The sequence below is a fragment of the Phacochoerus africanus genome, chromosome 14 (genome assembly GCF_016906955.1).
Source record: "Phacochoerus africanus isolate WHEZ1 chromosome 14, ROS_Pafr_v1, whole genome shotgun sequence".
Lineage (NCBI taxonomy): Eukaryota > Metazoa > Chordata > Mammalia > Artiodactyla > Suidae > Phacochoerus > Phacochoerus africanus.
In genome coordinates, this window is record NC_062557.1 from 15,561,665 (window position 1) to 15,585,946 (window position 24,282).

Below are 24,282 nucleotides of genomic sequence, written 5' to 3' on the forward strand. Positions count from 1 at the left end.
CTTGACTGCAGTTTGGTGGGTTCACTACTCTTAAAAATGGCAGGATGGAGCCATGAGTCCTTAGAGCTAAGTCCCATGTGAACAGTCCCTGTGGAGGCACCCTAGCTTAGACAGCCACCTCCATCCCCTTCTGAGAGCCCTGCTAAGGGGAAAGTGCTGCAGCCCAGGGCTGAAGGGACATGGGGTGGGTGGGGAGGACCCAAAGGGCTCCAAGCCACCTCAGCAGATGGCTTTGGAAGGGGCTAAAAGCCCTGCATCAGGAAGCTCAAATCAAGTCCCCAGCAAGCTCTGCACTTCTCTGCAGCCCTGCCCACCCCAGCCCTCCTCCTCCAAACCGAAATATGCAGGCCAAACAATGGGAAATGGCTCCGCTCCAAAGATTCAACTCACAAGGCACGAGTTGCCTCCTGTTTGCCTGCTGGTATGTGAAGGAAACTGTTTCTTAATTTAAAATGTCCTTTAACTCCCTCCAGCTGGAAAGCTACCCCAACAAAACTTATGTTTGTGGAAGATTTAAGCTCTGTCACTCTGAGGGGGTGGGCCCAGCTGGGTTTGCCCCATCAGGAGCTGTGCCCAGGCTAGTGGGCACCCTGGTGTCTTGCCATGCCCTTAAGAGTCTGTTCTCTCTGTAAGGGGGTATTGGTTCCCCAAGGCCCACCCTGGCCAGGGCTTTCTGGGAGCCATCAGCCAGGCTCATGGGAAGCATGCAGCCCTAGGGGAGGGGGAGGAGCATGGGGTGGAGGAGGGGTGTCCTTTTGCTGAGGCTCATTTATGTTTGGGGGGGGAGAGAAAGCCCCCTTTCCTTACTTCTGCCAGGCCCTTGGTGAGTCTTGCCAGGCATCCGACAGGAAAGAACCTTTTGTTCTGAGCTTGTACGAGGTCTGAGCTGGCCTTGTTATCTACCCACAGCATTTCCTGGATAGGAGGCTTGGATTGGGCTGCTGTAGGGGCTGGCCCCCAGCCTGGCCTTGGCCCCTTCCTCTCTTAGTGGGTGGGGCTGGGGAGGCTACCGATGGATGGCAAGGTCTAGGCCTTCAGGAAAGGATGGTGAGAACTGGTATTTATCCTTAGGCTGTGGGGGATAGGGTGGGAGGGGGAGCAGTGAGTCAGGAAAAGGTCCCAGGCTTGGGAAAAGGGGGCAAAACGTCACCTAATGTGTGCGTGGGGGCGCTGCGGAACTGGGGAAGGGCTGAGTTGGGCCTCCCTGCACAATGACACCTCTTCCCTCCTGGCTGCGAGGCTAAGGGCTCCTCCGGGGCTGCAGGACCCGCAAGAGCGCGGGCTAAGGCCCAGGCCGCGCCTGACACCTAGCGGCCACCTGAGCGCGGGGCGGAGTGGGGCGGGGCAGGGAGAGGAGAGGGAAGAAGCTGGGAGGGAGGGGAGGGAGACTGGAAGCGCAGAGGCCAGGCGCAGAGGCTGCCCTGGGTCCCGCCCCCGCCCCGCCCTGCTCGGGAGAACCCGGCAACCCATCCCCCTCCCTCAGCTTCGCCGGCTGCCTCTGAGTCGGGCCTAGGCTAGGAGGCTCCCTACACCCACGGAGACGCAGACCCCATATGCCCCCGAACGTGGCGCGACCCCGAAGCCAGGTCGCAAGGCCAGGATTCGAAGGCTACACGAGCTCCGGTCTGCAGGTCGCGACACAGTGGCCGTGGTTCTCGCGCCGTGGCCCGTACCACGCGGGCGGCAGGGCTTGAGTTTGGCGTCTGGCGGGGCCGCCCCCTGACCGGGGACTAGGGGGCGCCGGGCCGGGTCCCAGGTGCGCGGACCCGCAGGGGCACTTCCGGTCCCCGCCCCGCCTGCTGCGCAGCAAGCCCGGCGGCCAACCCGCCGCTCGGTTGCCATGGCGACGCGGTAGCGCGGAGGGCGGCGCGGCTCGCGGAACCGGTAGAGCAGCCCTGGCTCAGAGCTGGGAGCTCGCCGCCCAGTCGGTGGCGCGGCGCTGATCGGCGGGGACGAGGTTCGGGCCCGGCGACCGGCCAGGTAGGCGGCCTGGGAGGGTAAATGCGAGCCGAGACCCCGCGCTGAGTCGGGACGGGGTCCGGGTATGTGTGTGTGTGGGGGGGGGGGGGGGACGGCGGGCTCAGGTGTGCCCTGCCTGGGGAGGGACCGCGCCCGCGCAGTGACGGGCCAGGATCCTGACGCCGCAGCCAGTTTTTCTCCTCCCCTCTCCGGCCGCCACACCTGCTCACCTCACCTGCTTCCCCGGCTCGGGGGCCGCGGAGCAAGGCCTGAGGTTAAAGAGCGCGTCCCGCTCCCTCCTGGACCTGTCAGCCGTCCGCCCCGGGTCTGCCTGTGTGCGGAGTCTCTGCCCAAGTCAGAACAGCACCATGTGACTCCAAGTTTATGCATGGACCCTCCGCTACCCAGAAACTAGGTAGCGTAGACGTGAATCAACCAACGTTTGCTACGACTGTTCCTTTGAAACCTGAAACTGCGCTGCTTCGCTAGTGGCAGGGCCTCCCTCCTCTGCCCCTTTCCTCGTAGGGTAGGGAGTCTAGCCAGTAGATCCCTTCCTTGTTCTCCAACACCCCCAGCTTCTTAATGTGAGAGAAGGAGTTTCTCATTTCAGAAATCCTTACTCCTTGGTAGGCTCTTGAACGCTGGGTATAGGGGGTGCAGAACTGAGCTGAGAAAGCCATCTGCTGCTGCCTTTGACACCTGGGTAATGGCAGGGCCACCTCCCCTCTCTGCCTGCCCTTCCCCCAGGGCACCGCACAGAGGAGGATCCATGTAAACTCTGGAGTCCCACACATGTCTTTAAAGGCTGGCACCCTTCCCAAGTCTTTCTCCCTTCTGGTTGCGCCTCTCTTCTCTCATTCTACCTAGACTGTCTGAGGATTTTCTAAAACTCATTAAATGAAGCTCCATCTGGATTCTCTTCCTTCATTTTCATAGCAAATGAAAAACAAAACAACCCACAAAACTACGGTCTCACAGATATTTTGATTTCTCTTGTAAAACTGGACTGAGGCAGAAAATAGGCAACTTGTAAATGCCAAGGGGAGCCCAATGCAGGGAAAGGGCTCCCCGCCCCACCCCCACAGGAGGAGCCTCCTGGACCTGAGTGACTGCTCTGCTTGGCCCACTGCTTCCCTGCCTGTGCCACCTGCCCTTGGCAAGCAGAGCTCGGGCGGCTTCTAACACCAGGTGGTCCAGCAGCACTAGAAGGCTTTGGAGGAGGAATTCACCCTGATCCAGGGGTTTCTGCCCAGTGCGGGGATTCACAGTAGACAGAAGGGGGGTTATGGATTTATTAGAGGGGGTCATCGTGCTATCTGCTGTCATCTGGCTCTCTGTGGTCCCAAACCTCATGTCAACAGCTTCTGATGTGTGACTTTTCCTAAGGTGCTCTTAGGACGAGATTTAGTTTTTGTTAGATTGCTATGTAATTGAGCTCGTACTGTGTGGCAAGCACTGTGCCAGGCACTGGTATATGTTTATCCTGCTTAATCTTTGCTACAGGCCAGTAAAGTGGATCTCAACATCCTCCTACCTTGTGGAAGAGGCTCAAAGAGGACACTTGGCTCACCTGGGTGAACACAGTCATGAACAGTGGGGCTGGCTTTGAAATCACATCCATCTGATCAGGGCTGCATTGTGACTTTCCCCTTCCTTCATAAAAAAAAAAAAAAAAAAAGAATATTTTACAACTGCACTGATATAAAGACAAATACAATCCAGGCTGGATTAAAAATTAAGCTTGTTTTTTCTTATGATTTTAACAAAAATCAAGGCATTTTTGGGGGGCGCCCTGGACCCAGCAGAGAAGTGAGCTTAGTGTCTGACTTGAAGCTTCGCTTTCTTCCTGGGGGTTGCTTGGGTGTGGGTGATAAGAAAGTGCCCCACCTAACAGCTCAGCCCTCATTTTGCCCTTTCTTTCATCATATTCAAGGACAGTCTAGGATAATTAGTTGTTCCCCCCTTTACCCATCAAAAAACATCTTAACCCCCAACACAATCTTTTCTAACCCAATTAAAACCCTGCTGTGGATAAGGAGGGCTGTGGCCAGCCCAGGCTCCCTGCTTCCAGGCTGTGGGACGTGTTTGGTGTCTGGTCCCCATAATAAGATTAGGCCCAGTGGCCTTTCAATGAAACTCTGTGGGCACAGGGAGGGAGAGGGATGCTTGGTGCGTCCAAGCCCTACGGCAGCTCATGGCCCTGTCTGATTGCATTAAAGGGAATCTGACTGCAGGTGTGTGTGGGAGCAGAGGGGTGACTGTCACAGCCCGAAGTTCCAGAAGCTGCTAAAGATCTGACATCCCCATCCTGTGCTCTGACAGGAAGGAGGGTGGCCGGGTAGGGATCCACATGAGCCCCTTCTCTAGCTTCCTCCCGTGGCTGGCATATCTTAGGGGCTCCATAAGCAACTGGGTTGAGCAGTTCTTTGCTGTGGATGATTTTGGGCAAGTCATTCATCCTCTTTGAGTCCCACTTTTCTCATTGGGCAAACTGGGGTAAGGCTCCTGCTATCACAGGTTACTGCAAAGACTCAAGAGAGAAGTGCGGCAGTGCTGAGTACAGAGGGGGCTCACAGCTGTGAGGAGCTGTGCTCTCCAGTCCTGCCACCGTGGGAGTGCAAACAGCACTGGGGTTCAGACTCCCAAGGGAATTGAGGATGTGAGTTTTCAGTACACTAAAGCCACATGTTGAGTCATCACGCTGTTCTGCTGTGTTTTGTTCTCAATGCCACCGAGGGAATCTCCACGTCTCGTCTCAGCAGATGCTGCTGGTGTCCCACAATTTAACTTAGTTCTGACACTGTCTTCCTGGAGACAGTGCCAGATCCCACAGGTTAAGGGCTCAGCCCCACAAGACTGCTCTCCACCCCCATCAGATGCCAACTGCAAGCCCAGGTTGTCACCCGTGCCACTGACCAACAGGCTATAAATCAGAGCTTCTCACAACCCCCTCCTCAGGTTCAATTAACTTGCTAGAGCAGCTTAGAGAACTCAGAGGAACTTGTTAGATTATTGGTTTATTATAAAAGGATGTAACCCAGGCACAGCCAGATGAATAGGTACACAGGGCAACGTCTGCAGCACAGGAGCTTCCATCCCCAGGGAATTGGGGTGTGCCACCCTCCTGGCATATGGATGCCTTCACCATCCCGGGAGCTCCAAACCCCGGCCTTTTGGAGTTTTATGGAGGCTTCATTATAGAGGCACAAGTGAATAAATTATTGGCTATTAATGACTGAACTCAATCTCCAGTTTTTCTCCCTCCCTAGAGGTCAAGGGTGGGACTGAAAGTTCCCACTGTCGTTTAGAGGCGGTTCCCCTGGTTCTCAGCCTCCTTTCCCAGGTTTTCCAGGGTCTTCATTAACATAATGCAAATTATGTGAACATAACAAAAGAAACACTGATTGCTTTCTTCAGGTGGGAAATTCCTAAGGTTTTAGGGGCTCTGCCCATACATTTCATATTATAAATCAGTATCACTGTTACAAAGAGAATTGATTTCTGCCTGTGTCGTGAGGAGACTGGTTGGCAAGGAGAAAAGCTGGCTCTGGCCTGCGTCACCACGAAGCGGCTCGGGCCCCGTGAACGACAGTGATGGGTTGCAGCCCCGAGCTCCCCCTCTGTCCTCAGTGTCACTCAGGCGGGGAGACTGTGGCAGGTTGGCCAGGGCAGAGCACGTTCCTCCTGCTCTTCCTAAGTCAGAGCTAATCAGATTCTGACTCTGCCCCGGGCTCTCGGGAGGAATCTAATAAAGGAGCGGAGGACAGCCTTTCCCGGTTCCGTATGCTTTTCCTGTTAGAGTTGGTGGCGCAAGGGATTCGATCTCCGAGGATCCCCAAGGGAGAGTTAGATGCATTCCCTGCCTTCAGGGAGCTCATGGGCACTTTAGCAGAGAGGCCCACACGAGCTTAACAGCCACCAGGGTAAGTAAGCACCAGGCCAGCCTTGGGGACACAGAGGAAAGGGGCAAAGTGGTGAACAAAACGCTGGCTTCAGGTCGTGGAGCGAGTCCATGGAGGTGGAGGGACTAACAACGGGGTGTGTTAGTTAGAGCCGAGGAACCGGGAGCATCTCCTCCGAGTGGACGTGGTAGCAAAGCAGTTGGGGGTGCAGTTGGAAACTCAAGATCAGGTTATGCAGTCGGCCCTTGTGCTCGGTGGGGTGACATGACTGGGGGAGCTGGCTTTGTGCCTGTGCTTGGTGGGTCAGGCAGATTGAGGAGGGTAGGGAAGCTCCAGGCGCTCGCTTGGGTGGTGGCAATGAAGATGGCCAGGAGACAAGTGATGGCATGGCCTGAGGGAGAAGCCCTAGGATTTGGTGCTGGGACTAGAAGGGTGGCTGTGCCAGCAGCCTGGGAGGTCAGGAATGGCATGTGACTTTGAATGTGCTGAGTTTGAAGTGTTTGAGGGGAGTCTGGGTAGAGATGTTAGTGATAAAAATGGGGTTTGAGTTTGGGGGAGAGGACAGACTGGCACTAGATTTAGGAGTTAACCGGTGTGGAGGTGACAGATAAGCATGGGGACAGGAGTTTTAGAATAGGTTAGACTGTTGCCCAGACCTTCTGGAAATAGGTGTTCCCACCTGCCAAGGGTGTGTTTCTAGAAGATGATTTGAGAGAATATATTCAAAACCTGAAAAAGAGCCTACCCCTTGCTCAGGATTCCATTTCTCCATTTGGGAATTAATTAGACAAGTGTGCACAGATGACCACATAGTGTTGTTTAGTGAAATTGAAAGCTGGCTAAGTATTTAACAACAGGAGATCCAGAGATTGAGTAAAATATGAAACAGCCACATAAGGCGAAGATGATGTAGCCATATAGTCACTGACGTGAAAAGACGGGCATGATCTATCACCAGGTTAAAAAAAGCAGGTTAAAAATTGGTATGGTCCTGTTTCTATAAAAGAATCTGTATATTTTTAGAAGAAAAGGATATAAATCAAAATATTGATAAGTTGTAATTTTTCTTTTTTGCTTCTCTGTATCTTACTGCAGGGAGTGGGTATTAACACCTGCTGCCCCCGTTTTTAAACGGTGGAGTTGCCAACAGTTGTTAAAGGTGGCAGAGAGAACTGGGGGTAAAGATGGTCCGATCACCAGGAGGACAAGGCCAGGCCAAGTGGAAACTAGTTCTTGAGCCACACTGGGTAGAGGGTGTGTGCTCAGCACTAGTGGGACCTCGAGACCTGTTACTCAAACGTCTCTGCCCGGCTGTTGTGCGCTGCTGCTGAGGAAGAAGCAGGGTGTCTCCACTGCAGCTGGGAGAGGCAGGGCCCTGGGAGAGGCGAGTTGGGGGAAACGGAGTGCCCGGCCCTCTGGGAACAGTGACGGCACCGAGGCCGAGTGAACCGAGGCCACACTTGTTCACTGCCTGCCTCCTCCCTCTGTCCCTGGCTGCCTCTGCCACCCGTGTGGAGAGAACCAGCAGGTTCAAGGGAAAGAGCTGACTCAGAGGCCATCCTGAGATGGGGAGAGGCTGTGGACTGGCCCAGAACCAGGAATTGCCTTCCTCTGGCCCTTGAGTGCAGGTTCCTCCAGCCCAGCTGAGCCCCCGGTTCCTTGTCTGTGGGCCGGAGCAGTGATACATCTGGGTTCTCACAGGATCCTTGTGAGTTTAGTGACCCCAGGAGTTCTCACCTTGTGCATCTCAGTGAGAGAGGCCTGGCCTGAGGGAGGAGGTCCACTGCTCCCGGCCTGGAGGGGAAGAAGAGACAGGAAGCTCAACAGGCTGCTCAGCGGCTCCTGTCCCGTGTCCTGTCCTGCAAAGAGCACAGTCCTCCTATCAGGTGGCGCGGAGGGGGCTGCACGGTGGCAGGATCCTCTCATCTCCCCTTGGGAACTGAAAAGGCAGGTGCGGGGGGAGGCAGCTGCCCACTTCATCCCCCAGATGTCCCTCATGATGCTCCCTGAGGGAGAAATCCCTGCACCTTCAAGGATTTTGCTCACGTCTCCGTATTTCACCTGGGGACCCACCTGAGAAAACACAGGGCCTCATGAGGCAGAAAGTGAAGCGCAGGCCCTGGGCCCTCCTGCTCTGGCCAGAACGGGAGGACCTTTACCCGTTCCCCCATTGCAGGTGCAAGCGCAGCCAGCGGTGGGTCTGTCCCTGCGGGACGGCTGCACCCGCCTGTCTGCCCGCTGAGCGCTGGCTGCGTTGGCAGAGGCCTGGGGGAGTGGGCTTGGAGGGGGGAGTGGGCTGAAGGGGGGCGGCCGGGAGGCCTGGGGTGTGTATGCGGAGGCTATGGGCAGTTCTTCTGAGCCCTGCCGGTCTTTCCTGAAGCAGCCGCCTCAGCATGGAGAGCCCTGCCGGCCGGACACCTGCCCCCGGGGCACTGCCTTACTACGTGGCCTTCTCCCAGCTGCTGGGGCCTGACCGTGGTGGCCGTGACTGGCGCCTGGCTCGGTGCGTACCGAGGAGGCATCGCCTGGGAGAGCGCCCTGCAGTTCAACGTGCACCCCCTCTGCATGATCATAGGCCTGGTCTTCCTGCAGGGGGACGGTGAGTCCTGGGGGCCCTGTCACCCGAGGGAGGAGATTTTCGGGGACCCTCTCACCCCCAAGGTCTCTGCAGTCAGAGGAGGAAGCTGGCCTAGAGGCGGGGGACCCTGACGTTGGTGGGTGGCATCTCCTTTCTGACTTGTCCCAGCTCGTTCACCTCATGCTTCAGCAAGGAGCATCCAAGGGCACGTGCACTTCATAGAGTGGAGGCCCAGGAGCTGGGCTGGGAGCCAGGTTGTCTGCTGTAGAAGCAGTTTGAAATCAGGCAAAAGAAAGCGTGCGTGTGTGCATGCATGCGTGCGTGTGTGTGTGTGTGTGCGTGCGCGTATGTCTTGGGGAAGATGTTGGACCTGGCAGAACTAGAGCTCTTCTCTCTGCGGTATGATCCAGGCCGTGTTAGTCTCCCCCCTTGCCTGGAGGCCAGGGGGCCAGGACCTTCTTCTGGTAACAAGAAAGCAGGATCCGTACCTGCTTGACCCATTCTTCCTGGAGGTGGTCCTGGTGACTGCCACCCCCCCAGCAGCAGAGTCCTAAGAGGCATTCCCCAGGCGGCCCTGGCCCCAAACCTCAGCTCCACATTAGCTCGTAAAGGAAAGGTTCTGCTTTCAGAATCAGGGGTTCCCAGTCAGGGAGCCTGCCTGCTAAACGCAGTGGACCCTGAAGCTTTGTGGCATCTCGGTGTGCCCGCAGAACGAGCCTAAGACACGGCCTGGAATACACAGGACAGCCGACCAGAGGTGGTGGGCGGGGGCGGGGGTCGTGGCACCTGGACGAGCCCCTAATGCTCGGCCCCCCGGGCCTGGGGTGTCTCCTTAACGACCCGGGCAGGAGGGCCTCGTGTTGAGGTCAGCGCGCTGTCACTCCCTTTCTCACGGCCCCCCAGCCCTGCTGGTTTACCGCGTCTTCAGGAATGAGGCCAAACGCACCACCAAAATCCTGCATGGGCTGCTGCACGTCTTGGCCTTCGTCATCGCCCTGGTGGGTGAGTGTCTGGCACGGCCTGCCCTTCCCCCCGCCGCCGCCGACTCGGGAAGCGGCTGCTCAGCTGTCCAGCCCCCTCCCCCTCTAGGCAGGGACGCGGCCGCCGCGGAGCTGGGACCAGAGCCCACAAGTCCTGGCCAGTCGGGGTTCCCTCGGGTCACCTCCCCCCTCCCTCCCCGTCAGCCCTGTCCTCACGCGACCCCCGCCTCGGCCAGGCCTGGTGGCGGTGTTCGACTACCACAGGAAGAAGGGCATCGCTGACCTGTACAGCCTGCACAGCTGGTGCGGCATCCTGGTCTTCGTTCTCTTCCTCGCGCAGGTGAGTCCTTTCGGGGCCCCGCAGCGGCGAGGAGCGCAGGGGGCAGGGGTGCGCGCGAGGCCCTCCAGCCCGGCGGGCCGGGCGGCGTGCTGACGCGGCACGTGGGCTTGGCCCAGGCCGGGCCTCGAGCGCCGGCTCGCGGTCCCCACGTGCTTAGCGCTCCGGCCTCCCCTCTCAAGCCCGAGGCCTCCGCGGTCCCCTAGACCGCTGCCCGCTCGGGGCGTCCTCGGGCTGCGCGGGCTGGCGCCACTCCGTCTGCGGCACCACCTGGCCTTTCCTCCAGTGGCTCGTGGGCTTGGGCTTCTTCCTGTTCCCCGGAGCGTCGTTCTCTCTGCGGAGCCGCTACCCGCCCGCAGCACGTCTTCTTCGGCGCCGCCATCTTCCTCCTCTCGTGGGCACCCGCTCTGCTGGGCCTGAAGGAGGCGCTGCTGTTCCAGCTCGGGTGAGCGCCGCCTCCCCGCTGGCGCCACGGGGCCGCTGAGTAGGGGCTCCTCTGGGGAGGGGGGCGCCTGGGGCTGGGATCCCACGGCACGAGCGGCCCTCCCTCGGCCTCACGGCGACGCCTCGGGCGGCCTCTCCCTCCACCCCAACCCCGCAGGACCAAGTACAGCGCGTTCGAGTCCGAGGGCGTCCTGGCCAACGTGCTGGGCCTGCTGCTGGTCGCCTTCGGCGCGGTCGTGCTCTACATCCTGACCCGCGCCGACTGGAAGCGGCCCCTCCAGGCGGAAGAGCAAGCGCTCTCCATGGACTTCAAGACGCTGACTGAGGGCGACAGCCCCAGCTCCCAGTGACCGCCGAGCCGGGCAGAGGGGACGGGAGGCGGGGCCAGCCTTGCTCGGCGGCGGGGCCGGCCTTGCTCGCCGGGGCGCTGAGTTCCGGGGTTCGGGGCTCGGTCCCTCCGCCCACCGCTTCTTGCCGCTGCTGTCCTGAGTCCTGCGCAGACCCCCGCCACGTGTGTTCCCGCCACCCCCCTTGGATGAAGCAGCTTTGGCCCGGGGTTTCGGAGAGAGGTGGGGGGCAGCGCCTCCTCGAGGCAGCGGCTGCGGGTTCCGCGGGGCCTGCGAAGCCAGGACTTGCTTTGTGTGATGCTGACCTCAACCCAGGAGTCTTGTTGGCCTGGCGAACACGCGCTCCGCCTGGGCCCAGTCTTTGGCCGCGGTGCCAGTGATATTATGTGTGAAATATGTTGGTGTTCAGGGCAAGGTTCCCCGCGAGAGGGGAGGGACTGGCCCCCAGGAAGATGTGATTTTTGGCCCAGCCGCGCTCTCGAGCCTTCCCTTTCTGCATCCCTTTAGCCCCGGGGCGGCTTCGCCCGAGGGGACTTGGGGCGCCCTTGGCTGCTGAGGGCAGCTGCCAGAGGAGGAAGGAGATGGTCCCCCGCAGGCTGTTGGGGACTCTTCTCCCGCGGGGGCCTCAGCTAGCAGCTCCCCACCCTCAGGCGCTCACTCAGGGCTGTTTTGACGGAGGCTGAGGGCACAGACCGTTTTGTTTTAGATGAAACCCGGCCGCCCTCTCCCTTTCCCTTGTCATGGGGACGGTGGGGGCTGCCGGCTTCTGTTCAGGAGGAAAGCTTCATCCTGTCCTACCTGGCCCTGTCTTTGCAGGAAGTTGGACCAAGTCCGAATCAGATTAATCCCCCTAACCCCTTAAGTGTGTAATGGTGTTAGCTGAGTCACTCTTTGGCTTGAGTCTAGAAATAACGTGATTAGAGCATCAATCTTGTGCTCCTTGGACTTGGCGAATGTTCTCTCCTTGTTTTCCGGGCTTTGAGGAGCATGACACGGTTTAAGACAAAACACAGTTTACTTAAATGAAGACATTAATAAAATTTACAAAACTGACTATTGTTCTTTTAACGGTTGCCTTTTCCATACCGAAATGCTTTCTTAGAGAAAAGGGCTTGTCTTCCCCTAATGCTCAGATTTCTAAAACTTGGCTTTTGTGGTGGGTCCTGCCCCAGGCAATGCCGCTTCTCAGAGCAGGTGGACGTGGTCAGTGCCCTTCCCAGCAAGGGTGCCTGCCTCCACCTGTGGGCCCTCTGGCTCCACTGCAGCCCCTGCGTAAGGATGTTTGTGCTCTGCAATGGCATCGACTCCAGTAATTGTTTCATCGCTTGGTAGTCAGTGTTTACACGTGGGAAAACTCCACCTTAGACAAACATCCAGAGTACAATTGTGTATCTCCCTTGCCAGAATGTCACGTAGTGACATGGAACTTTGGCTTTGCAATAGAAGTCGGTAAAGTGGCCTGTTTGCCAAAGCATATGCTGGATGACTAAGGAGCCCAAAAGCAACCCCCCCCTGCAAGCTGATCCGTGGTGGTTTATTTTGCCTGTGGCTAATCTTCTATGAAGTACTGTTCTGTACCAATGTAGTGTTGGTGCAACAGATGATTCAATAAATGTCTACAGCAGATCTCTCAACTGTTATCTTCATTTACTTTGGAAATAAGAGGAGCCAGTGCTTTTAGCAGATACATGAAGTTAGCCTACTAAGGTCAAGAGAAATTGCATATCCCCAGGCTGGGCACGGAAGGTAAAGTGATTAATGATGTTTATCAAGGCACAGGCTCTGAAATAGCCCAGTGACCGCCCTGACTCTGGACCCGGGGAGGGAGGCTCTTCCACATGGTTAGAGAAATTCTCTTCTTAACCCAGAGAGAGTGGCCTGGAGGGTGGAGATGTAAGGGCTTCGGCAGCAAGTGTCCTCAGTGTTCAGTTAGTCTTTTCCGTTTTTAAATGTGTGTTGTCATTCTTTAAGAAGAGGAGCAAAGCTTTGAGAACAAGCCGAGATTCCACTTTAGGTCAATTCCTGAGGCTGTGGCACATGTGTTTACAGTAAAGTTGGGTGTGATCTCAGATCTCACGGGGACGCACTGTGCTCGTGAAAAGCAGTGTCACTTGACAACTGAAAGACCTACCAAGGGGGCTCACTATGGAAAGGGACCCTGCCGCAAATCTCCTAAGGTAAATAATCCTTCGGTGACATGGGCTCTTACTTCCTAGCACTTTATTTTCTGTGTCAGATCTGGTTTCTAGTTTATCTGAGCCAGAGCCTGAGAAGTCTTTGCTTCCCCAGCTTTCGTGGTTTGGGGGAGATGGATGGAATTACACAGAAGGGATGTTTAAACAGAGTTCAACAGTCTGGTGTTTGGAGGAAGTGGTCCTCTTCCTTGCTTGTCCTCAAGCAGACAGAGAGGTCACAGCTAGGCAGGAAAGACCGAAGGATTCTGTCCTTAAGAAAAGGTCTCCAGCCAGTTGCAGGAAATGTGCGACCTCTCTATTCACAAGGCAGCTGCCTTGCCTCTGTATAGCGAGGTTTGGAAAGTCCGGCTGGAGTTCTGAAGAAAGAGTCACTGGAAGCGGTGGGCTCCCAGCTTTAACCAAGTTAGCCTTGGGAACTATAGCTAGAGCAGTCCCCCCACACCGGGCAATGCAGTCTCTCTAAACTTAATAGCTCTGACCAGCAGCCCACTTCAGCCTTGGATTTTGGCACCGCCGTTGGATTGGGCTGAAGCCTCGGCTGTTAAAATGAAACGAGTGGAACTCAGGGCTCCCTTGGTAAGGCTGGAGAAAAACTCTTCCACTGAAGAAAATGCCTCCCTTTCTCAATGAAGGCAGTGAGCCCTGGCCGATGGGCCCTCAGAACTGTCTTGTCCATGGTTCTCTCGAGCACCTACCAGTGTCCAACTCCCAAGAGAGGTGCTTAGTAACTTCTGAGTGAATGAGAGCCTGAAGGGATGACTCTGAATGTCCCAAAGGAGACCAACCACATCGTGAGGAATCTGGCCTTTGCCAGGCGTCCTTGGGGGGAGGCCGCCTCAGCACTGCAGGCCTCGGGGAGGGTGAGCCTGAGTCAGCTCCTGGCAGAGGTATAGTAATGAAAGGAGAAGGCAGCACAACGCCATGTTTTTCCAAGTGTTACCCATTTATAAATAAGTACATTTGCTTTCATACATACAGTTCATTGTACAGATGGCGATCTGTATACATGGGCAGGAAATTGCATTCATGTAACTTTTCACATCTATCTCACACAGCTCACATGTACAGACAATAAAACTGCTCAAGCAAGTACAGCAAAGGAAAATGTCTTTCCTTATACACAGGGGGCTAGATGCCTCTGCTGGGTGTGGGACATACCCACTGCACGAGTTCACAACTGTGTGGTGTTCAATATATCAGGATAGAGAACAAACATGCATTGGATAATATACTGTACAGAGAAAGTCCTTTACATCTGAGTTATAGAAAACCTACAGGAAAACTAAGTGCATTAAAGCTTTTTCCAGCAAGTGTCTTCAAAGGACAGCAAGAGGAAGAAGAATCAAAATCATAATAGTACAAAGCACTCTTTAATTGTCGACTGTACAGGTCTGTACTAATTAAAATCATCTTGGATTTGGAGGAGACAGAACAGAGATGAAGATGCTATGCTGGATGGAAAGGAGGCCATGCCTGAGAATGGCACCTGCCCTGAGCCTGACGAGGAACCGGCCCCACTCAGCAGGAATCAGCCAAAGAAGAAAAAAACATTTCAGAAATAAAAACAAACCACAAAAAGAAGTGTCATGTACAGGCTTTCCAAAATAACCTGTGAATGAAGTAGAGATCTGGAGCCAGCATTTCTAACTTTCCCCGCAGTAAGTTGGTTCACAATAAGGCAGGTACATTCAAGTACTGAATTTTCCAGAATTAACTCTCTCTGTCTGGTCCTGGGGACCAGTGGGATTGAGTTGAGTCCCCCTGACCAGATATTCTGGTTAGTGATGAGGCAAAAGCAAAATCCAGCCAGTAAGTGCTACAACAACAACACAGCAGTGAGGCTCCTTCCTTTCCACAGAGTAGGTGTGAAAAAAAACGAGAGTGATGCTGGCCTGCGTCTGTACGCATCGGGCTAAAAACCTGACGGGTCAGCTTAGTGGAGATATCACAGAGTCAGCGGGAGGAAACGAGATGATGTGGGTGAGGAAACATGAAAGTAACACTTGATTTTTGGTGTCCAATTACACGTTCATTTGGTACTGACTTTCAAAGCTCTGACTGTGGCCACTACCTGGCCACAAGCATCTCAGGGTGGTTCAGCTGCTGTGAGGCATTGGACACCGAAATGCAGGTTATCAACACTTCAGCCCTTGAGTGGTCTGTGTTATAAAAGTTGATGAAGACCCAGTGATTATTCAAGTAGCTCTGCACAGTGGCTCCACCAGCCCCGTTGTGCTTGTGTCCAGGCCCCCCAGCCAGCCACCTGTTCTTGGGAGCAGTCAGAGCTGAGTTCAAGGCATTGCATGGTGAAGGTTTCCATGACACGTCTTTGTAGGTAGCTCCTACCCCTAAGCCCTTTGTTCGTTGCTGTTAGTCATGGTAGATGGTCAGTCTGGAATTCCTTGAGGAGAAGGAGAAAAAGCCATGCCTCCCAGTGCACACGCAACTGGGCAGCACAGGCCTGGTGTGGGAGCAGAAGCAGGCGGCCTCTGCGGGGTAGCTTTTTGAGAAGTGGGCAGCCCAGGGACAGACAGGCAGGCAGAGGTGGGGATGGGGTGGGCACATCCTGCCCCCTGGGGGAGTCTGTTTCATTCTGTGGCAAAGATTCAATAAGCAACTGGTTTTGTCCAAGGCATTTCTGCAGTAGAAAAATAACTATCTTTGAATCAATCCATCCAACTGTGACACCTCTGGAGTTATAAAATTTGGAGGCTAAGAGGAACTGAGAGGGGTGCTCATGGAGAAGAAATGGGTGTCAACATACCCATCCATCCACCAGAGCAAGGGATTCTGGTCAACCTTTCCCAGCCTATGCTTGGCTGAAGGTCCAAAACAGGTAGTGTTCAAAGAGCTTATCTCACCACAGCTGGCACAGATGTGTGAAGACCACTTTCCAGGCCTTTGTTCCCTTCCTTCCCAAACCCTCTGAGCCTGTGGGCCTGCCTGCTGGCCTGGAAGCAGCTCCTCCAGAGATGCTGCCATTCTTTGCTACCAGACCAAGCCTGGTGCAGAGCCACAGTGACACCTAGTGGTGAAGTATGGTGAAACAAGGTGACGTCCACATAACCCACTGTCTATGACTAAAATCTAAGGAAAATACTTACGGATATTAAATTAGATACTGATTCATTTTTCTATTGGGTACATCTCTGCAATATAAAAATACCAACATTTAGAGATGGGGGTCATAAACTTCTATACAATATAAGGACCGAGAAAACCTTTCTTTAAGCTGTTGTGTTTACAATAATTTAGGAAAAGTGTTTTAATAATCCAGGATTAACTAAATTAGCAAACTTGTATCTCTGGACAACAACCTGGGTACTGTACATGATTCTAATTAGTGGAATTTTCCTGAGCCTTCAAGTTTAAGTTAAACATATCTAGAAAGAGGGGCACATGGGAGAGGAACAAGAAGGGTCTGTGCTCTATTAACTTGGGACTTCAACAGAGCACGTCTGCAACCCGGACAAGATATAACAGCAGATACAAAATGGTCTCCATTTTGTCCATGCCAAATTCTCATGTTACACAGGTTTTTCCCTTTACTTTGTAAATAAACATTAATTTTTAATCGTTAATTGTGTGCCTTACTGATCCAGTAAATAAAGTAACCATGTCTCAGGAGTCCCTAAGAAAATTGCTGGAAAAGCACTTTAAAATCACTGCAAATATTTTTTTTTTGTATTTAAAAACTCTTAATCTTTTTGATGCTTATATACAAGTTATTTCTTGTGCTATAAATGCTGTGATCCACTGCTCGCTTGCTTTCCTTTTTTTCCTTGAAAATACACTAAAAGACAAGGGCGGTTTTTTTGCTATTTTCTAATGAAGACATTACTCACACTTAAATATCCAGTATTTATCAGAGTTACAAATTCAAACAATAAAGTGCACCCATGTATAGACAGGATGTAATGGAAACCCATTAGTGCAAGAATGCTGGGTGAACAGAACGCACAATTTGGTGAGAAACCTGAAAGCTCAAGTTTGTCACCACTGTCTCCATTTCAGGGATATGTGAATCGGGGGAGTGGAACTTACCAGTTTCATCTGAAAAATTTCCCCCTACCTGAAGCCAGGCATTGATTCAGCAAGTGGTGCTGGGGGAGAGGGCATCTCTAAGATACAGTACTAAGATCATCCCATGGCAGTGAAGTAGCAACACAGGGCATGGGCAGTCTGCTTACAGGGAAAGACTTTGTCTTCTGTTCCCATGAGGTCCAGTTGGCATTTCTTAGTCAAAAACAACTGGTGCCCAGGAGTGACATCCACTCCCCCTTACAATGGCTAAAAAAGAATTGCATTTTGACTGTGAACGGTTTAGGCATTTTGCCTTATAAGGCCTGGACCCTAAATCCGTCTGTCCTAGAAAATCCTAAGACACATGCCAGGGAGAAGTGGCATCAGTGGCCCATTTGTAAAACCACAGAACCTGCTCCCCCACTCAGGTGAGTGCAGGTGGTATGTGTGGTGTTCCAAAAGAAAAGAAAAGAAAAAAACAAAAACCACAGGGGCACTTTTCCAACAGACCCTGGGGACATTTTCAAAATGTAGTAGCAGCTCCTCAGTGAGAGGTGGTTAAAAAGGGTAAGAGGCACAGAGCCCAACAAGGCTGAGATGTGAACAAAAAAAGCCGAGAGGCTGCTGGGCTCCTAGGCTGATGCTAGAGCTGTACATTTCGTCTTCTGGATGAAAGAGAAAGAAGAGACACTGATGTCCACTCTGGTCTAGCTGAACGGGAGATAGTCCTTAAGCATCAGGGAGAGTGGACAGAGTCTGGTCAGCCCCGCTGCCTCACTTCCAGCACAGAGCTACACCTCTCATCCTGTTTCAGGCTTGGGGGTGGAGGGGTTCATCTACTGGGCAGAACCTAAGCTCGTAAAGAAGTGTTTCTGATTCCAGCGTCATGCTCTCCATATCTTAGTGATTCTTTCAGAGGACACTTACTATTACAGACGGGTCTGGTCACATCTGGATTTTTATTCAGGAAACTGCCCTTCCTGTAGCCCTTTACTAACAAGAGCAGAACGATTCCTGGAACAGAGAATGGACTCTCTTTAGTTTTAATTGCTTAGTTTGTTAATTTTAAGAGCTGATGTGTCGTCACCAGGCCTGTGCTAAGGCTTTGCTTTCAATGTTCTTGCTGTCCATCTTCTGCAGGCCTCAGGCATCAAAGGACTTGTTAGCAAATGACCACAAGACACAGAAGATGTGTGGCGGGTGACTGGGTCAGAAGCCTTGCTGTTTCTCTCATGTGTCCCCACCCGGGGCTGAAAGGGGTCTTTCTGCTCCCTGAAACCTTTTGCTGTGTCTGCTTTTTAAATATCACTCTCCAAACACGCCTCCCTCGTAAAAGGAAAGAAACAATCCTGTAATAATAGATAATGAAACTAAAGATCCTGAAATGGAGTTAGACAGCATCCGGGATGGACAGCAATGGCCCTGGGTGTGAGCTCTGGGAATAAGTCCTACTGTCCCCAAAGAATTCAGTTTCCTTCTCAGAGAACCAATTTTTCAGTATACCATCTGGGTTAAAAAAAAAAAAAAAAAAGAGGGCCAGTAGGACAAACCTGGCTCTAGGCAAAGATCCAGCTAACAGGATTACTGCACCAGTCACTCTCCAGGAAGAGTATGCTTTTTGTGGAATATGATGCTCAGTGACCTGTAAGGACCTAAAAAGTAGATTTCTCCAAAGATTTTCTATAGCCTTTCACTGAGAATCCAGAACAGTCTTTCTTTTTCTGTCTAGATATTTATTCTCTCCCCCCACCCATGGAAAATTGGTAGCTTTTCACGGTCAGTTTGGCTAAAAACCCAATAACTCAGTGAATTATTTCAAAGTATCTATGATTCTCATCCAATTTCCTTGGCTGACTGAAATATTTAAAGGGCTGGTTGTTTTCCAAATGTTCCTAAAATGCCTCTTGGGAAATCACTGTGGTGACATTTCAAAAAAATTGTGTTGGTGTTTCTACTTCTTCTCTTTCCCCTTGATCCTTCACCCCCATAGGAAGACCAGCAATAATCTAAATGAACATTCTGACTGATGGCTGCAGGGAGCTGGCAGTCCAGGGGAGGAGACCATGGCACACGAACGCACTGGGGCTGCTGCTATCTGGGTCACGCTGGATACGAATGCAAAGGCAAAGGGGGCATCGCACTCTTTCTAAAGTTCCTAGAGGAAAACGACCAAGAACATCTTATTTTTGTAAAAAAGGAGAAAGACAGTTACACAACAAGAACATCAGTGAAAGCGATTGTCTCCTGGAAAAGCTGACCAGTGTGTCTGATCTCCCTGGGTGAACGCACACGGCACGACTATCTCCTCGATGGCATCGCAAGAGAGGGAGAGAGAGCGTGTGGCTGGGGCACAGACAAGAAAAACCGAAGTCCTGGCTCACCGGAGGCCAGCTTCCCAGTCGGCTGCATGCAAAGGGTTTCAGCACGTGGGCTGCCACCTCTGAACACCACGCAGAAACTACATGAGAAATTAAGCCAGAGAACTACCTCAGATGTGGAAACCAAGCCTGAAAATGTGCAGTGAAAACATATGGGTCTCGCTCCAACCAACGGTCTTTTAAACATTAGACTCCACAAATGGTCTCTTTGGTTTGATAGGGGAGGTCTGCCCTTGTCGAGAGTCCCGGGACAGCTGCCTGTACAGGTTGTCCTGGTATGCCTGAGCCACGGGGAGGGTCCGCGCCACCTTCACGTCGGGGTACGAGGAGGCCTGGCTGACTCTCTCCAAGAGGTCTCCGCGGGACCCGTTAGCCAGCATCCCGTGGGGGCTGTAATAATCGTCCTCCAGCAAATGGCCATTCTGTGCATTGTTGGTCTTGTTATAAAAGGCAATGTTGCTGATGGATGACGGCGGACTGAAGGACTCGGGCTGAGGCAGGTTGCCTGGAGACGTGGGACTGAGAACGGTGTCCACTGAGGACACTGCCCAGGTCCGATTCTGCTGGTGAAGGTGGGGGTACTGCTGAGTCCGGGCTGTTTTATCTATGATCCCCATGAATGGTGTGGTCCTGGATCGGGTGGGCTCACTAGGGTAACCTCCCTGAGTGGGAGACACGGGCGACAGCTCATCACATGACCGATCGTAGGCCGGTTTCAGCGGGATCTCCATCTGCTGAATGGAGGAAGATGGCCGGAAGGTAGGAGTCAGGTTGGCGGCGGATGAGATACTATTGCTAGACGGAGAGAAACGAAGGCCTACGCTTTGGGAGTGCAGCAGCGGCCTGGGAGTTGGCGGGTGGGGCTTGATTTCACTAGGGTTGACACTGATAGGTCTTCTGATTAGATGCGACACATCAGGGGAACCTAGCTGGCTGGAGGAACGCTCCAGATCTAGTTTTGAGTGACAGACCGGGTAATAGGATGCAGACTGGCTACGCCCGATCTGCGGCGTCTGGCTGTATCGCATGCCGCCTCGATAGGCTGAGGAAGGCCGCTGAGGAAGGTCTTCTTTGGCCAACCCTCCGTGCTGACAGATGGCACCCGCACTCAGGCTGGCCTGGACATGCTGCACGGGTCGCCCATCCCCTACGATCCCCCCGATGGACCCTTGGTAAACCAGCCGGCTCTGACCGACTCCTATATCTCCCTGTGAGGACTGGTATTTACTAGCCATCGAATGGGCCACTTGGCCATAGGCCCCTGTGGAGATGATGGTACTCGAATGAACAGCTGAGCTGGGCTGGTTGCTTCTCACGATCTGGGCTTTGGCTGGCTGGAGCCTGAGCCCTTGCTGGGGAACAGCCACAGGAAGCTGGGGCATCTGGTAGGGCCGCTGGGCCATTTTGGACAGAGGAGATTTGGGTCTGCCAGGAAGCTGACCAACACTCGCTTCTTGCTGATAGCGCACAGGGGAGCCTGACTGGGACCTATAGACACTCATGCTTTCAGCGGGAGGGCTGGCCCGATACTGGGGGCCTCTGCGGAGGGGGGAAGGGGGAGGACTTGGGTACTCCTTGCCCTGCCCTCCCACGGGAGGGGGGCTAAAGCGGTAAGATCCACCCTGATGAGCGGGGGAAGTGTGCGGTGGGCTGGGCCTGTAATGCGAGTTCTGGTGAGTCGGGGAAAGAGCAGGTGAGGTGGACTGAAAGCTCTGCCTGGTGGGAGAACCCACAGAACCACTGGACCGGAAGTCAAAAACCTGATGAGAGCCCAGAGGTGAGCTAGAGATGTAGGCGGAGTCACGGTGGGCTGGAGAGGAGGGCGGGCTCTGGATGATAGGGAGCCCCTGGCTGGGCCGAGCCTCCGTCTGGAGGCCAATGGAAACATTCTCAACATCCTGTTCCAGGTACTCCTCCTCGAATATGTCTTGTACCGAGTAGATATCTTCATGCTGGGGCTCGGGCTCTGTCTCTTCCGGTAACTGCTGCTGAGGCTGCTGTGGCGGCTGCTGCTGCATCTGTCTACACTCTTCCTCCACTCTCAGCAGAAGTCTCTGAATCTCACGGTTGTTTGGACAGAGCTTGATGGCCTCGTTCAGGTCCTCTAAGGCTGCTGCAAACTGTCTGCTTGACAAAATGTAAACATAGGAACTGGAGTTATTCTGAATCCACAGGAATCACCAAGAGCTGAGAACACGGTCACTATGTCAGAGAACTCTTAGCATCTGGGGGTGTGGGGGGGGGGGCGGCTTTGGTTTCCTTTGATTTGTAAGGAAGGAAATAGGGAGGCTGTCATTCCAGAAGAATCCAGAATGATTCCCTAGGCCGTTCAGCCTCCATCTTCCTTCTGGCCTCCCTGGGATTAAAGAAATGTCCCCATTTAGTCAGGCCAGCCAGGCCCTTCAAGAAGTTTCTCTTAGTGTCCGAATGCACACCAGGTAGTGTGACTGTTGGGTGGGGTTGTCATTTACAGGGTCACTGTCAATTAGCTTAGGAACAAAACAGTAACTACAATATTTAAAAATCTTGCTGATCCAGCAGAATTTTTTCTTTATATTTTGGCTTCAATTTTCAGGCCTGTTCCATCCTAGGCAAGGACCCTGTCCTCGGCTCTTTCTACCCCTCGCCCCATGGCGCTGCTGCTCCTCCTCTGTTCTGCTACATGGAAGCTGGGCAGGAACGAGGCTTGCTGACTAGGACACTCAGATTCTAATGTACAAATAAGGACACGAACTCTCAGAGACATTCCCATCCTCTCTATTAACACTGCCCAGGAAGGGGGCAGCTGGCCTTGTGGGGAAGAAATAAACCAAGGGGAGAGAGAATTGGATGGTCAAGCATCTATCAGAAATCTGGTACCCCAGCTAGTGAAGACCAAGATCACCGCCACCGTCACCCATGGACTTTAACCTGGCTTTGCTTTTCAGGACCACATCCCTATCTGGCCACAGCAGTGAACTGGAAGCAGTTTTTCACAGACAGTTTGGGAGAAGGGCCGGGCCCTGGGCAGGAGGCATCAAGGACAATGACAAGTTATCTAAAGATCACTGATGGCAGTTTCTAGGTCTTTCTGGGGCTTTTCCTGCCCACTGGCCAAACTCTAGCAGATGGGGGCGTTGGGCCCTTGCAATCCTGGCAGCAGGACCTCCTGTCTCCAAGCGCGTGTGGTGTGGTGCTGGAGGGGCGGGTAGGTGAGGTGAGTTTTGATGCCACCAGACTCGAGGAGAGCCCCAGAAGGAAGACGAAATGATCCAGGGATTCCCCAAATGCCAATAAGAAAAGAAAGAGGAGCCTGCGGTATGTGACCCATCTTACTTTTCCCCCTAAAAGGTGTGGGAGGATATTTTGCTTAAGCGACCTCTTCTTAAGTCACTGGGGTATCTTTAGGCTGCCTGCTTTGGGAGTTAAAAGTGACTCAGATACGGCAGAGACTTCCTGGAAGAAGGTGCCATTCTCCAACAATGCAAAGACATTTTTCTCCCAAAGCAAAATGCTCTAGATCTCCAGAGCCCTGAAGACCTGCATGACGTACTGTGCTATGGAAGCCATCCCCAAAGCCTGGCCCTGAAAGTCCTCAGGGACAGACAGCTGGGTACACAGGCCCCAGGAGGGCCTACACTGCTTGGCCAGATTTTCAGAAGAGACCTCTTGCTTCTCACCCTCTCTCTCTCTCCTCACCTGCTGCTGCGTTTTGCCCTTGCTCTTGCATAGTAAGCTTCATAAGATTTCGGTTTCAGCTCCAGGGCCTTAGTAGCAAATTCCTCCGCCATTCCAAAATCCTGTCATTACAATAGGTGTGCAAATGAGTCATTGAAGAGATATGGAAAATAGACAGCTTGGGAATAAAACAGATTACAGGTACATTTCGTTGACATTTATGGACGGAACACCTGGGAATCTCGACCTGGCTGGCACGGCTCTAGCCACGAGGCTGAGACTGAAAGTTCCTTCTGCCTTTTGCCCTGTGTGGCCCTGTAACGGCTCATGGGAATTTATCTGCCCAGAAGTATGACAATACGTCTAATCTGCCCTCTTTCTGCCTTCCTAACCAAGATCGTTCAAGCCCAGAAGCCAAAGGTCAACCCAATGAAGCTCCTGAAGTTGGAAACCTGAACTCTCGTTGAACAAGCATGTATGAGGCAGCCCGCATGTCGATGCCACACAGGGTCCCTCATGCTGCTCCCCTCTTCCTGCCGCAACACCCACTACTCCTTGGCTTTGAAGGGACGAGAGAAATACAGGAAGATGGGGTCTGTGTGAAAAAGAAGTGACTGGCTATGGGGACTGGGTAGAGCAGGGACATGAGACAGACATGGGTTCAATTCTCTGCTCTGCTTTGTAACCCCCTGGAGCGTGCTATGTGTTCTTGCCTCTGTGCCCACCTCGCAGGTAGGATTAAGAGCAAAACAGCATTTGAGGGAGTTCCTGTTGTGGCTCATGGGTAATGAACCCGGCTAGTATCCATGAAGACATGGGTTCGATCCCTGGCCTCACTCAGTGGGTTAAAGATCTGGCATAGGTTGAAGATGCGGCTCGGATCCCTCATTGCTGTAGCTGTGCCGTAGGACAGCGGCTGCAGTTCCAATTAGACCCCTAGCCTGGAAACTTCCAGAGGCCATGGGTGCTGCCCTAAAAAGCAAAAAAAAAGAAGGAAAGATCAATAAGCCCCATACACATGGCATGTAGGAGATGCTCAATGAATGGTAGTTTCCTTTCTATTTCATAGAGGCTTTTCCGGCCTGCGCCATCTCTTAACTTGTTCCTTACTTAGGAAACACAATTAAAAAAAAATAATAATAATAGGGAGTTTCCCGGTGGCTCAGCAGGTAAAGATCTGGCATTATCACTGCTGTGGCACAGGTTCCATCCCTGGCCTGGAACTTCCACATGCCCCAGGTGCAGCCAAAAAAAAAAAAAAAAAAAAAAATTAACAGGGAAGCGAAAGGGGCAGGTTTTCTCCTCTTTTAATGTCAAAGCCACAGCACCGCACGGTAGCCTCTAGTACATCAAACATCAATCAATAGGTAAGTGAGTTTAGGAGTTCCCAACGTGGCTCAGCTCAGCAGAAATGAATCTGACTAGCATCCATGAGGATGCAGGTTCGATCCCTGGCCTTGCTCAGTGGGTTAAGGATCTGGC

The 24,282-nt window shown here is 53.3% G+C and overlaps 2 protein-coding genes across 2 annotated transcripts in view; one reads left to right on the forward strand and one right to left on the reverse strand.

The window, feature by feature from the left end:
* Positions 1-7,425: 7,425 nt before the first annotated feature.
* Positions 7,426-12,181, forward strand: LOC125114976 (transmembrane ascorbate-dependent reductase CYB561). The gene is given in 8 exon segments (XM_047758673.1): positions 7,426-7,808; positions 8,242-8,326; positions 8,328-8,460; positions 9,343-9,441; positions 9,656-9,759; positions 10,043-10,105; positions 10,107-10,201; positions 10,358-12,181. Coding segments are annotated over 7 exon segments (759 nt in total). The 5' UTR covers positions 7,426-7,808; positions 8,242-8,254; the 3' UTR covers positions 10,551-12,181.
* Positions 12,182-13,664: 1,483 nt separating this feature from the next.
* Positions 13,665-24,282, reverse strand: part of TANC2 (tetratricopeptide repeat, ankyrin repeat and coiled-coil containing 2) — a 361,658-nt gene continuing 351,040 nt past the window's right edge. The window contains 2 exon segments of the mRNA XM_047758672.1: positions 13,665-21,267; positions 22,822-22,922. Of these exon segments, the coding sequence (XP_047614628.1) occupies positions 19,323-21,267; positions 22,822-22,922 (2,046 nt within the window). The 3' untranslated portion in view covers positions 13,665-19,322.